The 18,439-nt window shown below is 43.4% G+C and overlaps 1 protein-coding gene across 7 annotated transcripts in view; it reads left to right on the top strand.

Moving 5' to 3' along the window:
- The window catches only part of BIN1 (bridging integrator 1), a 97,733-nt gene that overhangs the window by 70,032 nt on the left and 9,262 nt on the right, over positions 1–18,439 (top strand). For 2 of the 7 annotated variants that reach the window (XM_071561682.1, XM_071561680.1), the window contains 6 exons: positions 3,852–4,002; positions 7,957–8,085; positions 10,902–11,009; positions 12,981–13,004; positions 16,609–16,701; positions 17,485–17,595. In XM_071561682.1, coding sequence (XP_071417783.1) covers positions 3,852–4,002; positions 7,957–8,085; positions 10,902–11,009; positions 12,981–13,004; positions 16,609–16,701; positions 17,485–17,595 — 616 coding nt within the window. The remainder of the gene's footprint in view (positions 1–3,851; positions 4,003–7,956; positions 8,086–10,901; positions 11,010–12,980; positions 13,005–16,608; positions 16,702–17,484; positions 17,596–18,439) is intronic. The other 5 variants (XM_071561684.1, XM_071561683.1, XM_071561686.1 and 2 more) reach the window with 3 other exon arrangements.

Genomic DNA, 18,439 nt, shown 5'->3' with positions numbered 1-18,439 from the left:
GGTTCTTATAGGAAGAAAAGGAAATAATTATCAAGATGGTGTCCTGCAAACAATAAAAGCTAGTGCTGGTGCACTGGAATCCTTGTTTTTCTTGTTGTGGCTTCCTGCTGACCAGGGCTAGTCATGCAACCCTTTTCTTTGTCTCTGCCATGCATCCTTTGTAAAGAGGGAGTTTTCAGAGTGGAGAATGGTAATTGCACAGGGAACCTGATGGGCAGTTCTTGATACTTACACAATACTGAGGTTTTCTACTGTAGGAAAAGGAGGATTCACAGGAGTACTTTTCTGGATGTCTGTCTCTGGTCTTGGTTGGACCGGTGTTTTAGCTGCACCAGGCAAGAGGTCTAATATTTCCAGTCCCTGAGAAGGGATGGATGCTATAGCTGAAGGAAAGCTAATAAATCTCACCTCTCTGAGCTCTAGCAACAATGTCCTCCTGCTCTGCCTTGATAAAGTCCAGTGGCCCAGTAAAGGTGCCTGACCTGGGCTCTCCTGGGGGTTTCTGCTATAAGAGCAGCTGCTGGGGTCACAGAGAAATGTGCAGTCTCTGGTGCAGGGAAGGAGGGTCTGGAACCTGGTCAGTCTTTGATCTGCAGCAAGAATGTACATTTGTGCCATCATATGTTTGGTTATGTAGGTGCTTTTTTTCCTTCTTTCTCTCACCCACTCTTTTTTTTTTTTTTAATAATTCTCCAGCATGCTTTGGTGTAAAAATGATTTACTTTTGGCTAAAAGGCCCTCTGTGAACCTTAGTTGAGATGCCAATGTTTTTTTCTTTTTAGCTTGAGAACTTGGCAGGAGATTTTGCCATATTGGAAAGTAGATTTCATCCTCTAGTATAGGATTGTTACAAGTGCACAGGAATCCCATCTGCAGATGTTACACTGCTCTTCCAGAACAAATGAAGCAGTCCCATGAAGGGTCTGGGAGCTAAGTAGTATTAAAAGAAGTTGGGGAATTTTGACTTTTTCAGCTGGAGTAACTGCATTATACCCTGTTCCCAGCTCTCTATTTGCAGAAGAAAGTTGACACCCCCTTCCCTTCCTCACCCGATATTCCTGGATTTGGCATCACTTTCCAGTTGCTCAGGGGTAGGAAAAAGATAGGGCAATGATCTTGTTGTTTTGGCTTGCTCTTACTGTGATATTCGGGTTTGGTCAGTGGGTACAGTCCCCACACTTGCTTTTTCTGGTGTTTCCTGGAGCAAGCAGTTAGCTGGAGACAGGACTTTGCTCTGTGTGGGCAGTGTGTGCTCCCTGAGGACATGTGAAGGACACAGGATCCTGCTGACCATCTCACCTGACGCTGGTTGCAGCAGCTAAATTCCTGCAACAAGTGCAGGAATGAAGGTGCTGCTTGGAGAGGGGGGAGGGGGGGGTTGCCTGGAAAAGACTCAGTCAAAATTAGCACTGCCATTTTCCTGGGGGCGCTGGCCAACACACCAAACAAGCTGTAAATAGTAGTGACTTAATGAAGGTTTTGGTGTGGGACCCTCACAGACCAGTTTCTTCCCCTCATCCTACAAAGGCTGACTCACATGGAACCCTTTTACTAACATATCTACAAATTGCCAGGCACCAGAAATAAGGCAATACAAAGCTGTTTCATGGCCTTTAGAAAATAAGCCTGAACTCATTTCTCACTGGGAGAAATGGCCTTTTCAAGTCTCTAGAAGGAAAAGTTTACTCATGTAGGCCAGTTGATTGTCACTAGTCCCAGTATTCCCAGTGTAGTCTGGGTACTTGAGTAGTCCTAGCAGTCTAGATCACTGTCCCCCATGTTCTCCAAAGTGCTTTCAACTCTGGGGAAGGTAACATTTTTTCTGCCCACTCTAGCATCAGAGGATGTTTTCTGTCATTTCCTGCTGTTTTCTGACTCCCATTTAGATCAGGACTTCCTTACCTTTACCTTCCAACTATTAACTACTTTTGATCTGTAGTACAACTTGGTAAATTTTTCAGAATCCTTCACTCAACCCACTCTATTGCAATGACTTCTGTGAACCTTTGAGGAAGGACATTGTAGACATACCCAGTCAGACTGAAGAGCTGCAAGGGTTGGCGTACATGTTCTTCAATCTCTCCACTTCCCTTTTACCCCTCTTCATTTCCTTCTTTTTGCCTGGGTGTGTGTGCCCCTGGTTGAGAGCTGCTGGCAGAGAACGTCTCTGGTTTGTTGCATCCTGTTGGTGTGCTGCTGGCATCAGTGTCATCAGAAGTGTCCAACCTGCATGTGGACCTGAGAACAAGTGTTTTGTGGGGAAATGTGCGTGTGGGATGTGGCTGTGGGGAGCAAGTGGGGGGAATGGGTGAAGGTGAAGTGAATGAATAGGGAATGGGATGGAATGCTGAGCAGGGTGAGATGCTTGCTTGGAAGGCGAGGTTTGTTGAAATGCCTTGCTCTCCCTTCTTCCTCTTGCTATCCCTCACTTGTAAATGAATGTTTAGGAATGAGGCTATCATGCATGTTAGCCAACGACCACCATAACTCAGGCATCCAAGTGTGAGTGGTGTACGTGTCAAAACCTCTGGGCTCTCTTGGGGTAGAGCAAAGAAATAAATGACTTGATGTCCCTTCAGAATCAGATCTGCATTGCTCTACTCCTGGGTCTATGCCATGATTCATTGTCTCAAGTTATAGAAAAGGATCTGTTTGAGCCTCTCTCAAGGCCTTCGACTTCAGAAGGACTATGACTTTGTAAGTGGAGGCAAATACCACTCCCTGTAGATGAGCTTACACAGCCCTTGCAATACGCTGTGATACTTTGTTTTCAACTGTGTATAGTTTTGCCAAACTGTAACCACTTCTGCTGAAATATCCCTCACCAGTGTATGTACTTTTGTATGACTTGAGATATATTGATTAATTAATTTTTGGGAGCTGAATTTCAGCCAAAATGATTCACCTGTTCCAGAGAATTCCATTGAGAAAAGAGTTTTACCTTCATCCCTGTTGAAATTCTCTGGTAACCAACTTTTTTCAAAATTCCCATGAATTTGTACTTTGAAGCATCCAGCCAAGGCATGCCTGTAGGGAAAGGCATGTGCCTCTTGCCATTATTTTGAAAAATATGCCTAAACTATGAACCAGAAATGCCATTGGCCTATGCTTCTTGCAGCTTAACTCCCTGAAGAATCCCTCTTCACTGTGTGTCAAAACCAGTTCTAGAATAAAGATCAACTGGGGAGACTTTTCCTAATAGAAAAATCTCTATTGGTAGCCAAAACCTCACTGTTTCTTTGCTGTCTGGAATGTTTTGTGAAACCTCTGACTGCTTTGCCTCTCTTCTAGCTTAGCCAGTTTGTACCATATTGAAGAATAAGATATTCTGTGATTACAGCCTTAGTTCAAGTTTTGTGAATCTATTAGTCATAATCCATGAGGGTGTCAGTATACCACCACACAAAAAAATTCTAATCTGTAGAATTTAAAACTAATTGAGCAGCAAAGAACTCTTTCCCCCATCTGCTTCCCCAGTGTTAAAGACTATGACTTAATGTCAGGCACTTAGATTAGAATGTAGCAAAGTAAGGGATGCCTGGTTGTTTCATTTTTTGTTTTTCTGTGTCTGAGGCAAGTATATAAATTCTCTAGAGATTTTGTGAGTAGCCTGCTGCACAGTAATGCTGCTGCAGCGTGTTGGACTTCAAGTGACTCAGCAAAGATGCTTCTCAGAAGCTCATTGAGGCTTCAGATGTCTTCATCTCATGTCTGGGCAGTGAAGCAAAGAGATAATGGAGGCCATGGATCTGGGCTGGTTAGCACAACTCCTCCTAGGCCTGGCTCAGACTTCTCTCTCTTTTTCTTTTCCTCTCTCTCCCTCTCTCCCTTTCTCTCTCTGCTTTCTTCAGTGACAGCACCCCAGCGAAAGCAAATAAAAGCCCCTCGCCTCCACCAGATGGATCTCCCATCACCAGCCCTGAGACCAAGACTGTCAACCATGAGCTGGAACCATCCACTTTGGAAGCACCTGGGGCAAGCATCCCCAAGTCACCATCTCAGGTAGTGTCCCCATGACATTGACCATGTCTCTGCAGTATGACCACTGATGGCATAAGTTCTGTGAGTCAAACACATCCAGCAGTTGCTTTCTTGGACCTCATCCAGCTACTGAGAACACAGAATATGACATGATGGTTGTTTTCTTTCACTGGCTCCTGAGAAAGTTCCTGAGAATTCAAGTTGCTTATTGGTCATTTCTATATCATATAGGGAAGAACTCGGTATCCCTGAATGGCTTTACCAGGGGAAGGCCAGTAGTATGTTTTGCTGTCTGATATGATGGCCTAGAAGATCTGGGGAGGATGGAATTGTAGCTAGGCAAGGAAGTTTGTTCTTTACATTTGAATTAACCTGTGGAATTCAATGGTCCAATTTCTTCTCAAGAACTTCTGTAGCTGAGGAAGGTTAAAATAAAAAAAAAAAGTTTAATATTGATAAGGAGAACATCTGTACTTTGGATGATGCTTTAATTTACTACCAAGATAAAATATTATGCTAAAAATAAAGGGATCATATTCTTATGCATGAAGAAATCAGGTGAGTTCCAGGAAGAAGACTGTCCATCATGTGGAGTCTGATACCTTCTATATGGCCTTTGTCAGATCTTTGCTTACACAGGAGATAGCCAGCAGCATGTTCAAAATAGTAGATGTGGCTACTCAGCATATCATGTAATATGTTTTACTTTGGGATTTAAGGAAAATAAAACATTTATTTCCTCTTCCTGTCCCTCTGTTGCTGGGAGGAAAAGCTGAGTAGGGAAAATTAGTACCTAAGCCAAAATTATGTCTGGTCCCAATCCTTGTATCTCAGTAAGTGGGACACTAGGGAGTAGCCTTCCAGGAAGAATTAAAGCTGAGAGGAATTCTGGCCAAACTGGTTAGAGGAAACGAATTGCCTCTGAAAAGAGACAGGTGCAACCCATAACTTCTTTGCTGTTGTCATATGTAGCAATGTGATTCCAAATCCAGGCCTGTGGGGTAGGCTGTCTCCTTTTTCTGGATAGCCTTTCACAGTATTTTTCTCTCCACTGCGTTTTTGATTTTCAGGATTATCTAGGGACAGGAAGGGGATGTTGCTGCATTTGCTAAAGGTTCTAGCCCTGTGAGATGTGTGGATGCCTGACAGTGTCTTTTTAGGACTTCTCCAGGGTCTCTGCACAGCTCAGCATTGCACAGCCTCGAGTGGCTTCACCACAACCCTTGGTAGGACCTTGGAGTAGGCTGTGTGTATGTGGCAGAGAAGATAGTATATCCACAATTGCCTTTCTGTTGAGGGTTGTTTGGTTTTTCCCCCCAGAGATTTCCAGAACTTGACTAAAATTTGGAACCAGAAATTGTACAAGTTTACTAAGCTATTCACAGGCATACTTCACTCACCCTGCCTGTGGATTTGTTTTAATGAATTTGGCTTCTTCTTTTTCCTTTAAATAGCACACATGACCCTTGTTGTTGCCAGCCTGCAGCTGCTTTCTCATTCACTTGCTGCCTGCCTGCCCACCCACCCACAGGAACTGGGCTAGAAGCACCCCATGCCAAGCAAGCAGAAAATTCCAGTGCAGCCCGGCTGGAGCCTCGGATGGGCCACAGGCTGAAATGGTACTTGCAGGAAATGCTGCCACCGCCTGGCAGCCCCTTCCCCGTCTATGTTTAATTCATCCCCCCAGGCATCACTACAGTGAAGAGCAAGAGCTCCACTCCGTATTCACACTAGCTGATAAGAGATGGAGCTGGATCCAGAGGCAGGGAAGACAAGGGCAGGAGTTTCACACTCGGAGTCAAGCCTGGTGTCTGTATGGATAGTCTAGAAAGTGTGTGTCAGCTTGGCAGCCGGGGGGAAACGTGTCTGCTCTCTCAACAGTGCTGACTTTAATACTGAAATCTTCACAGGTCTCATTATTTTGACCTCTGGGTAAGTGATTTGTTCAACTGTCCTCCAAGGGAGACTGGGTGGCTTCATCCTTCTCAGGAGGATGGAGCAAAAAGCAACAAGCAAGAGCAATTCTCTGTCTGGCCTCTTTGTGTCTGAAATACTAATGCAAACTGTAAGCAAAGGCTGTGGAAAGAAAGACAGCAAAACAGGAGTGGCCAAATAAATACTAACTAAATTTTGAACTGTTCCCTATACAAAGGGAAAAAAAAGCTCTTTTACTGTCCTTTAATTCTTGAAAACAGTTTATTTCTGTCTTTTGGAAGATGCTGTCAGCTCTCGGCAGAGTAATTTGATGATGGCATAGGACTTCAGGGAGTCTGTGAAACTTCAAAGGTCAGACCTGCTCTCAGTTACACCACTGAAATGCTGTAATGAAACTATTGAAATCAGTGCAGTTGTGTTGAATTTGGACAGGTAAAGCTCTGTGGGATCCGCATCAGCAGAAGAATTTTAGAGGATTTGCTTTATTCTAGGGAACAAAGTTGTTAGTGAGTGGAGAAGTTATGGGTATAACTCAACATCAATATGCAATCATCTTTTTGGAATGTGATTTTAGACTGCTGTTGAAGGTAAAGCTGGATAATGTGGAAGTGGTGGTCTCTAAAACACTAATGCATTGGATAGAAGGAGGCTGATGATATTAAAGAAATAAATTGCAGAAGAGCTGTGATATTTTTGACTTTAGAGTTAGTAACTGGAGCCTTCCATTGCTGCAGAGGGTGGCTGGGTTCTCAGAATAGCTTTTCCCTGAAATTTCTGGTCCCCTCTTGGAACTGGCAAGTCGAGGGTTTTCAGAATGGGTTTGTTCTCGGGGAATACCAACACACCACCTTCAGCAACAGTGAAAAGTTGGATGTGAAGACACTATTTTCATTATTGCCCCTAGTTTAGCTATTTAGGAGAAAATTGTATGTTTTCATACACACTCACTCTCTCTTAAGTAGGTTAACCCAGTAGAAATCTGGGCATGTCCTTAGGAGTCTAAATAAATGCCTTGTAGAGCTCAGTAATAAGCTGGAGGAATGTGACCACAGGACTAGAAGTCACAGATTTCTTTGTTCCAACACAGTAGCAGTTCCTCAAAGTCTGATTTGATCTAGAAATGGTCATTAAGCCTTGGACACAGGAAAATGTGAAAAAGATGTGGATGGATTGATCTAGGGAGGGTCTACCACTGCTTTCATGGGGTTGTGAATGCAGTGTCTGAGTCTTTAGCATGATGGTGGGTATTAGGAAGTATTAGAGTCAAATGGTCAATGGTTTTGTGCATTCCCTGGAGTCTCCATTTTGGAAATGGAGTCAAATGGTTTTATGCATTCCCTGGAGTCTTCATTTTGGAAAACATGACTTCATTAGTGTCAATGCTCATTGGTGAAACTGAGAGCAGAGTTGGGCTCACAGCAGTCATGACTTCTCAGGAGTTTGAGTTGTTCTTGCCTAAATCCAAGATGCCATCAAGAGCTCCTTCAGACCTTTTTTTACTGCATACTGATAACCAGTGCACCAGGAAGCCAGTATTGGGCAGATCAGTCTGTCCTCATGGTCACCTGCCCATAGTAGGACAAACTGAGTCTGTTCTCTCCTTCCCTTAGGTATGGTAAGTATCGCAAAGGGCGGCAGTGCTGGTCTTTTGTATTGGATCATGTTCTCAGTAATTGATCTGCTCCCTTCCCAGTGGTTGTTTTGAAGGTTGCACATGCCTTAATTATGTATGCATGTCTTGTCAATGCATATTAATTGTGTTACGCTTCTCCTCTGCAGAGGGAAACTTGCCCATGGCTGAAGTGTAACTAATGATGCCAAACCTTCTCTGGAGGCGTGTGGTTGTTTATTTTGTTTTGTTTCAATTCAACCCTTCAGCCTCCATTCCCTCTCTCTCTTCAGATGGAGTTGATTGGACCCTGCTCTATGCCAGTGGTTGTTATTCCCTCACCTTCAGTTTTTGTGACTAACCTGGTTCCTGTCTTTGGTTTTTTTGGGTGTCGCCGTCTGTGCTGTGGCCATGTGCTCACTTGCATGCAGTTGAGGAAAGGGCCTCCGGTGCCTCCGCCTCCAAAAGTCACCCCCTCCAAGGAGATCAAGCAGGAGAACATCATCAGTCTGTTTGATGACAATTTTGTCCCTGAGATAAGTGTGACAACCCCTTCGCAGGTTAGCTGCTATGCCCTGCCTAATTTTTATCTGCCTCTGAACTTTTCCTTTTGACCTTTCTTCTCTGTCAAGTCATGAAACCTGGTCAGGTGAAGGAAGAAAGTAAGCTCAGCACTGGACCTTGTAAGGCAAAGGATTAGATAGAAGGCTACCTTAAAGGGGAGGGTAGGCAGAAGGCAGCCTTGAGTAACATGCTGCCCTTTGAGAGCTTTCATTCATAGAAGAAACAGGAGCTGGCCAAGATGCCAGAAAGTAGTCACTGCATTTGTTCAGCAGCAATGCATGTGGATTATGGCTCTTCCTATCCTGTGATATGATCTCTCCAGACCCACTGATCTCTGAGTGTGGAGGAAGCATGTTTTTTTCCTGCTCATGTATGACCCTAACTGCTGACCCAGGCATCTCTACTGGTTCTGGGAGAAGGCAGTTTGGTGCTCTCTATGCCTTCACGTGTGGGTTTTGTGGCTTAAAGTCCATACATGCACAGGAAAGGCCAACAGGAATTGCATGAAGTTCTCTTCACAAAGAATAGCTGCCTGTAGTTATATGGGTAGAACTGTATGTTCTGTTAAATTAGGACAGCTAACACAGTCTGTCAGTATTTCTTGTCATGTGGCAACTTCTGAAGCCCTGAAAGAGGGAAAACATTGTCAAATTATATATTTTTCTCTTCACTTTCCCTTTGATTTACATCGCTGCCAGAGAGGATGCCCAGGTGGGAAGTTCTGTGTTGGATCTAGGAGAATGGCAGTCCTTATATATATAAAAGCCTGACCAGATTTCTGTCTGTATCATGTAATACCTGCATATCCTTTATATATTTATATATATATGTATACATGTATATATATTTTTTCCTCTAAACGGTTGTTAAAGCACAAGTAATGTCTCTATTAGTGCTCATCTGAGACTCATTCCCTAACTTCTCTTTACATCATGCTGCTCCATTGCCTCTGGTTTGCCACCTTCCACCCATCTGCTGAGGAGCAGAGAAGTGGGGAGGGAAAGAAGTCCATGTCAGATTTTGCATTGCAGACCAGGGAGATGATTTCACATCAGTGTTGGAAGGCGAGGACCAGAGGCAGCTGAGCAACTCTTATCATTTTCTGTGCTTACTTCTCCTGTAATGTAATGGACAACTCTGTCTGCCCCATGGTTTGTATCATGTATTTCCGTGTGAATGCCTGCCCTTAGTCAGACATGTTCTTCTGCACCTGGTCAGTGCTCTGACTCAGGATGGGATGTGCTGTGACTTTCAATCAGATGGGAGTTCTGAGGGAGGATTCTGGTTGCCAGAACAATCTTCACTGAAGCACCCAACACCCTCTAACACTCAGTGTGTTGCCCAGGGCTGTTCCTATCAGATATCTTAGTTAGAGTGAGCTGTCCTCTGGGAGATCTGGACAAAGGCAAGGGGTGCTAGCCCTTGCATTTAAGTCTTGAATGACAGGTAAGACTATTCCATAACTGCAGACTTTGATGTCTCACTACTAAACAAAACTAAAGATTGGGGTTGGAACTTTTCTAATGGGTAGCCTGGATATGCTAGAAGAGCATACTAGAATGCCAGTTGTTTTTTGTATACTTGCCAGGGTTTATTATTGTGAGATGAGAAACCTTGATTCCTTGTCCTCATCCTAGTGGATCTCAAAAAGACATGTTTTTAAGGGAGTGAAAAATATGTAAGAGAATTGGAGTAAGAGGAAACTAGAGGAGGTGAAAGTGATGGTGATGTTGGTAGTATTCAGAAGACTTCTCTTCAATGGCGTGTCTTGCTACTTTCCAAAAGTTTTTCCATTGTGGGGCTGTGATATAACTGTAGAGACCAACCTGCAACATTTTGTCAAAAAGGTCCCTGAAGCAGCAGGGCCAGTGAGCTGTGAGGTCAGAGGAAACAGGGCCAAATCTTCCTGATTTCCTGGAGAGAGCAGCTTTCTTTGAAGCTGAGTAGAAAGGAGTGTCTTCTAGTGGTTAGATTAAATCTAAAACATGAAAGAGATAGTCCAGTTTTGAATACTAATGACTCATGTCCTTTGTAGTGACTGTTTTATTAATGGCAATCAGCAAATGTACCATCATTGTCCTTAGGTAGAGCATTAATCACTCAGAGAGATTCTGCTGACTTTGTAGAGAGTAGCAAAGCTTCTCAAAGTTATGCATTTTTAGAAGACTTGTGTGTGTATATTTCTGGGACACCCTGAAATGGAAACCATTGAAAATGGTATTTTTGAACTGGGAAGGGATTCAAATCCCTTACTAGGGTGAGCTGCTGTATTTTGTGTTTCTGTTTCAGAAGGCAGGAGGAAATTAGGAGCTTTGGGAGTTAGCTCTGTGGTCTCTCAGACTTGCCTTCTGCAGTCAGAGTGGTTTTCTCCCTGGATATGTGTTTCTGAGCTAGGTTGTATGGATGGCAGCTCTTTTATATGTATGTGAGGGAGTCATTCTTGGTCTGTCAGTACAAAGGCAGCTGAAGGAGCTGTGGGGAATAGATATAAATAGAACAGCTCTTCTGACTCATCAGTGGCAGTGATCCTTTTGACCACTGCAGGTCAGGTGCTTACACCATGTCAGCTCATTTGGCCAGGTAGGAAGATGAACAAGTCCAGTGGAAAAGGCTCAGATTTGGCTTACAGTGGCACCCTGTGGCAACTGCCTGTGGCTATAGGCAGTCAGGAGTCACATGAGGTGTTTGTATTGCCACCATGTCTTCTGCGCTTGCAGCTTTAGCTCTGGGATATCACATACCCTGCCTGTACTGTGCATGTGCGTGTGTGTGTCTAATGCTCGTACTGCTTTTCTTCCTCACTACTGCCAAGTTTGATGCCCCTGGGCCCTTCCAGGAGGGAGCCAGCCTGTTGGATCTGGATTTTGATCCCATTAAACCAGATGCCACTGTGGGGAAGACCCCCACACCTGCCTCCCAGGTTGGTTCATATCGCCTTTCTCCCTTTTTAACTGACTTTTATCCACTTCTAGTGTGACTTGCACCTACATGAATGATAATGTGGACTGTGGGTGGCTGGGCCTTATGTATGGGAGCCCATGCCTGGGCCTTAGAGGTAGGCACCTTGGTCTTCTCTTCTAGATGTGCAAGTCTAGTGAGAATCAGATGGCTACTAGCGTGGCCACAGTCTGGTAGTTGTGGGATGCTTGTACTTTGCTCTGATAATCTACCAATTGGCACCTCGTTCAACTTAATATATGTCCTTCCCTAGTTTAGGATCCTCTGTATGCTATATGGATTTAAACTGTTACTCTGTGCATGGGAGTTCAGCCTGAGATCTGTGCTCCTGGCATAAATTGCTCTTAGAGATATTTTAATTGACAGGGACTTTGCTGGTATTGACTTAAGGTGAATAAAGCTGTAGATGGATAATCAAGTGATGCGAGGCCCTACTTTTTCTGTATATATCATAGCCTGTGTTCACAGTTAAGAAGTAGCTTCCTCCCTGGACACAGTGCTGCACAGTGTGGTGTCAAAAATGAGGATGCCTCATTCTGGTCTGGCCTGTACCTGGTCCTGTCCACCATCACAGGGAGGTGGACTGCATTTTGTGTTTAAATGGCTGGAGGTTTTGAAATACATACTGAAAGTTGTTGTCCTCACTGAGACTTTCCATTCAGTATGTATGGACTGGTTCTTTTTTGTGAATGCCATTATAATCTATAATAAACATAAATAGGATGTTTACAGTATTTCTCCAGTGTCATCATGTCAAGTAGGCCTGTATGGCCCAGACTTTTGGACGAGTAAGACCTCTCTTATTAGAGAGATCAAACATTAAGCATTTGATTCTCCTAAATCAAAATACTGTATCTGCAAGATACTAATTGTTACCATAATTTTATACACACCAATATGGCAAGCTACCCCTTTTTGGATCTTTAAGTGGGCAGATGGATGTTTCGTGTCTACTTGCCTTACAGAACAAGCTGCGTGCCCGGATAAGCTTTTTTTAAAAATTTATTTACTAGGATTTTTTTTCTTAATCAGCAGTGATAACTTGGTTAATTGCTTATACTGATATAGGATACAAGTATAAATTTTACTTAGAATTATTTGTTACCCTTTCAGAAAGCAACAAATACTAAACTAAGTGGGTTTTCCAAAACTGCTCAGCAATAGAATATTTGGCGTTCTAATCTGATTATTGTTAACTTCAGAAGTAATTTAAAGAGTCTGAAATTGATTATTTCTAACGGTAATCGAAGTATAAAACCTAGCAAAACCCACCTAATTATCAAAGCAGTCAGATTTATTTCCTACAAGATGGGCAGTCTGGCAGAGGGGTTAAAGGTATTTCACTACTGATCCAAAGATGCCATAAAGTCATAGACTGTTAAGGGGTTGGAAGGGACCTGAAAGGTCTAGTCCAAACATCCCGTGCTGTGGGCAGGGACACCTCGCACTAGATCACGTTGTTCAAGGCCCTATCCAACCTGGCCTGCCAGGAGTGAGGCACAAGTTGATGTCTTTTTCTGAAATCATGGCAACTCTGTTGGATGTGGATATATGGGAACACATTTAACCCTAATGGACCACAAACTCATGAGTTCAGTTTAGTTTGATTTGGTTTTGGTTTGGGTTTTTTGATTGTTTATTTGTTTTTTCTGACTATGTCATCTGCCACTGATAAGTGAATGTGACTTGACTGTCTCCCTTCATACCAGAGGTAGAAAAAGCCTTACTCAAATGCCTTGGTACTTAGATTTGGATTTGCAGTAGGGAGAGGTGTATAAATTCAGGTACTAACAAATATTTTCAAAACATGCAGAGATAAGTGCTGTTGAATGTGTATGTCTGCTTCAGTCTGATCAGTGTCTGTGATGTTTGTACTCACTGAAATAATCATGTATAAACATGTTTTATTTTTGTTGCTCTTTGACATGCTTAGTCTTTACCTTGGGATTTATGGGAGGTAAGAAATACATATGGTTTTCATCTCTCATTATGTACTGTTCACATGCCAGTGCCATCTCTGCATACCCGTCTCCTTTCCTTCACTGCTTTTCCTTTCTGCACACCTACTGATGAACCCACTTATGCACCTTCTTTGAAGCTCCAGGGGCAACCATGGGACTTGTTTGAAAGTCAGGTCTGTCACTCTAAAAATTATGATTCTACCAGTGCACAAACCCATTGTTTTTTCCTACTAACTCACTAATCTTTACCCTGGCATAATGCTGTGAACTTCACCTCACACTTAATACCACTGTGGCATCATTCTCACTCTCCACAACACACTATTTTCTAAACTCTGTACATCCTGTTGGTCTTGTGTGCAATGCATAAGTATCTCAGTTGCCCCTTATCATTACTGCCTGTACCACTGAGTATATACACATCTGAAATTATCTGTGGTGTTTGCTGTTCATCAACCATAGTTGTCAGAAAGGCTGATGTGAATTAGCTCACCCTGTGTCCACACTGACAGTCAGGTGCAGGCCCAAGGCTTGCCTGGCATCTGCCACAACCACATTTTGGAGCTGGCTGGCAAGTGAGACCCTACACATGTTCTGCATCTGAACCAAACCCAGGCTCTCATTTATGCCCTCTATATACATCTGCTCTGGGAAGGTCTCAGGTTGCTGCAGATTAGCCCTGTGTGAGATATTTTAAGTATGATGACTTTTGAGTCTCTCTGGACCAAGAGCTAGCAGTGTGGACTGAAAGCACTTGATCTGGGTACTCTAGGCTAATGCTTGAGCTTGCTGTGTCAAATGTGTAAGCTCATGGCCTTGGTTTATGCTGCGGAAATGAGTCCTGCCAATCTTTCCATTCCACAGGACCAGATCACCACCTGAAGTGAGTAAGTGGGAGGACGTGACTTAGCCTAGCCTAGGGACTCACTGTGGCCAGTACTCTCTTTTACATAAGCTTGGGTGATACTGAGGAAGCAGTTTCCCTTGTGTGTTTTATCAGCCATCAGTGTGTAACATCTGTTATTACCCTGTATGTGCATTGTCAGTTTGTCTTTGTAAGAAAGACTGGTTTAGCAAGGAAAAAGCTCATTCCTTTCAAGTGGATGGGCAGGGGTGATACGACTGTATCTCACTGAGCTGTGCTTACAGTCTCAAGTAAAAAGCGGTTTTGGCCTTTTCTCCCTTCCTGGAAACTGATTTCACCCAAAGGACAATTTACTCAATCAGGGAATGGTACTACTCAAGGTGTTCTCACCCCACCAGTTCTCACTGTGGCATATCATACATGGTCAGAGAGCAGAGCTCCCTGTCACTGGGGAATCCTCCTCTTCAAGTTTTCTGAAGTGTTTTTGCTGCAATGTTGTTCTTAGCTGTTGAGAGAAGACTTGTTGTATAGTTACATAGTCCCATAGGCCATGAGGTTAACAGCTGCATAGAAACTTGAATGCAGCAGAGCTTGCTTAGTTCTGCAGATTGGGAAACTTGGATGTGATGTGTATGGTGCCATTGTTGGAATAAGGAAAGTTTTCAAACCTGATAGCAGCAGTGAGCAATTCTTCTCCCTATGGTATCCTTCCACAACTACAAATGCTCTTATGGGCCTTGGGATGCCCCACAGGTGTATAAAATAGAAAAATTAGTAGCTGACATGTTGAAATCCAGGGCACTGATTTAGATTCGATTTCTCTGATTATTAAATACTGTTTATGCAAATTAGCTGTGTTTAAGAAAAAAACCATCCCATTGAACTTGTTTTCACTTGTCCACATTAAAAACCATGCTTGGCCAGATAGAGTTGGCCTGGCATCTGTCCTAATTCCAGTTTCACTGAATCCAAATAAAAAGCAACCTGGAAGTGAATCCAGTTAAACAGGCAAACCCTTTATAGCTTTCATATGCATATATTTGCCTTAGCACTACCAAAGCTGCTGAGGGAATCCTCTGTAGGATGGGAACAGCTCTGCTCTTTATAATGTCTTCTGGCAGTATAGGCCTGTGGACATGGTGATGGGGAAACATGAGGAAAGATGTGATAGGAGAGGAAAGCATGTGTTAGATGACACCACTGGAGCAGCTGAAGGTAAAGTAATGAATTTTTATCAAATTAAGGATTTATTTCTTTGTTATTGCTGCTATTAGAATACTACTTGGAGCATTGTGACAATGCATGGCTAGTAGCCAGATAGGTGTAGATTTAAGGGTTACCGTGGTCATTGCTTTACACTGGACTTTTTTAAGGTTGGGACTATAAGAATTACAACACCAAGGAGTCTGGACAATGCCTTGTTTTGAATATGATTGCATTCAGGGGTACATGTGTCATGGCTAGCTGGCAACTAGGCACCATACAACCATTTCCCTGACAACTCATTTCCTTCCCCTTGATGGGATGTGGGAGAGAATCGGAAGGGTGAAAGTAAGAAAACTTGTGGGTTGAGATTAGAACAGTTTAATAACAACAACAACAACAACAACCAATTATATTGTAAAGGAAAATAACAATGAGAGAAATAAAACTCAAGAAAAACAAGTGATGCAAATGAAAAACAATTGCTCTCCACCGACTGATACCCAGCCCATTCCTGAGCAGGTAGCCCTTTGCCAGCTTTCTCCTCGGTTTATATACTGAACATGATGCCATATGGTATGGAATATGCCTTCAGCCAGTTTGGGTCACCTGTCCTGACTGTGTTCCCTCCCAGTTTCTCATGCCCCTCAGGCTCATCGCTGGCAGGACAGCATGAGGAGCTGAAAAATCTGTGGTTTAGTGTGGGCACTGCTCAGCAATAACTAAAACATCGATGTGTTATTAACAGTGCTGTCATGCTAAATCCAAAATACAGCACTGTACCAGCTATGAGGAAGAAAGTAACTTGCATCCCAGCTAAAGCAGGACAGCATGTTTATCAAATATGAGGCTTGTAGGCCATTCTTCCCAGATGCTGATGGGTCAGTCTCCCAGTGGGCTGATCTGCAGCATTGATGTACCAAATGCAACATACTTCCTGTATTGCTGCAGTTTCTGTGAGGGTCAAATGAATATCTTTAATTTTCTGTTGAAACAGAGTTAGGTAATATCATGGTGATGCTGGGTCCCAACTAAGTTCCATCTCTGGACATAATACTACCATGCTCTTCTGTTTCTGGGAGTAAGCAAGTGCTTAAATATTCTGTGATTATATCCTTGGGAGTAGCTTGTTGAGAGATCCTTGTCATTTGGCATGAAAGAGAACTTGTATTGGCATACAAGTGGGCAACCTAGATGTTATAACAGATACTGTGCATCTGTGGAGTAAATCTGCAGTTTAAGTTGTGAAAAGAAAGAAGTGCATAGAATTTTTGGTGTTTCATTGATTTCCTCTGGAGTATTGCCTGTTGCATGGCTGGAGTGAGGGAATTCAGGCCTTGCCATAATTTCTATGGATTGCAGAGTAAGAGGGTGGAAGACACATACCCAGAGCCTGCAGTGTCTCACCTGTTTGCAGCAGATGGCAGCAGGCAGTGACACAGAGCACTGGGGCAGGCTGGGCTGCACTTGGCTGCACACACATGTGGCTGGAATGAGCATAACTTCCCACTGGGATGACTTTTGTATTGCAGCCTGCAGAAGCAGCCCATGCAGGAGCTGAAGCAGCTGGATCAGAAGCAGCAGCTGGAGCTGAAGCATCTAAAACTGAAGCTGACTCAGGATCGGTAAATACCTCAAGGGGCAGCAGTCCCTTTTCTCCATCACATCCCTTTATTATACAACAGATATGGGAGACCGGGCTGGGAAAAGAGCTGTGTAGCTTCTTGGAAAAACACATCGCTGCCATCTGAGGAGTTAGAATGCTCTTATTCAGAGACCAGACTTAGTTGTTGCATTTTATCTGTGTAATGCTTAGGGAGAAGTTTTGCTGGAAATTTCACTAAAAGAATTGTCCTTTCATTCATCTTATGAAGCCAGTCCACAGCCCATGCTGTCCTAAGCTTGTGTTGTCTGCTGGATTCCCCATTGCTTATCATTTACTTTACCTACCCTGTCCTCTAGACTCTGCCTGTGCCCCCTGAATATACAGGCTTCCTCTTTTTTTGGTGACATTGCAACCTTTTTAGGGAACTGGAGTAGGTCCCAAAGCAGCTTGGTTTCTATAGGCTGTTCCATCTGAGTTGTCTGTTCCATGAGGGCTATATAAGAACTGCATTGTGACCACAGCAAGTGGGAAATACCAGGCATTGTGTTCCAGAAAAACCATAAATCATCTCTGCCTTTCTGCAGCCTTGGGGAGAGAAAGAGAGCAGTCACCACTCCTGCCCTCTCACTGCTGCCTCTGCTGTCCTTTGGGGTGTTTTTGTCACTATTTGGTGTGCTGAGTAAACACACTGAAGACATGAGATGGTTGGGATGTAGATTCTCTAGGATGGACTTGAAGCTTCACTTCTGAATTCTTTTTTATCAATGGTCTTTTTTCTTCCTTGGCTGCCACTGCCTACCAGAGCTCTCTGCCTGCTGTTGTTGTGGAAACTTTCCCTGCAACTGTCAATGGCACTGTGGAAGGAGGCGCTCCATCTGAAAGAGCTGACATGCCCCCAGGATTTCTGTTCAAGGTGAGCGTGTGGTGGTAGGGCATTGAGTTCCTGGTGATTGTCTTTTTTTTTTCCTGTAATGAATTTATTGCTTTCACTCAGCATGGCCATGGGCTATGCTGTATTAGAAGGCAGAAAGGAAGTTGAAGGAGAGATACACTTTCCTCAGTGGAGCTTCCTGCAGTTCCACATGTTTCAAAGGACTGTGTAAAAGCATCAGCATCGAAAGGTCTTGCTGTGCTGTGTAGCAAAACCCCTTTTCTCTGCTGCCGTTGTTTCTGTCTTGGTGGTGTGGTAGTGTCAGTCACAGACTGTGGGTAGTAGATAAAAACTTGTGCTCCCAACTGGAAAAGTTAAGTTTTGATGCACGTGGTAAATGGAGAAGAGCTGGAAACACCAGCAAGAATAGAGTACTCTGTTTGGGGAAATGAGAAAGCCAGGAGGAACAGGGGAAAATAAAGGAGTAGAAAGGAAAGTTGTGAGTGTTCTGAATATACCAACGATCACTCATGAGTTTTTTCAAGGGTGTGGAGGAAGGAATGATTCTGGGTGAGGATATGCCACAAATGTAATGCGCAATGTATGACAGCATAAATGCACCATGCCCTGAAAAGTGAGAAATGACAGCCTTCTGCTGTAGGAGTGCCTCTCTGCTTTAGTCATGGCCATTTTTTTTCCTGGGAGTTCTACTAAAATCAGAAGAATAGAAAAACCCTGATGACCAATAGAAGGGTCATAACATTTAGGCTGGTTACAGGTAACATTATAGACTATAGTGCTAAAAGTGAAGAGCTGCGTTTTGAAGTGCAAAAGCTGTAACACAGATGTTGAAAGGAATTAGTCTGAATTCCAAAGATAAAATATG

The sequence above is a fragment of the Pithys albifrons genome, chromosome 8, assembly GCF_047495875.1.
Source record: "Pithys albifrons albifrons isolate INPA30051 chromosome 8, PitAlb_v1, whole genome shotgun sequence".
NCBI lineage: Eukaryota > Metazoa > Chordata > Aves > Passeriformes > Thamnophilidae > Pithys > Pithys albifrons.
The sequence above is the reverse complement of the archived record's forward strand: the minus strand, read 5'-3'. Positions and strand labels throughout refer to the sequence as shown.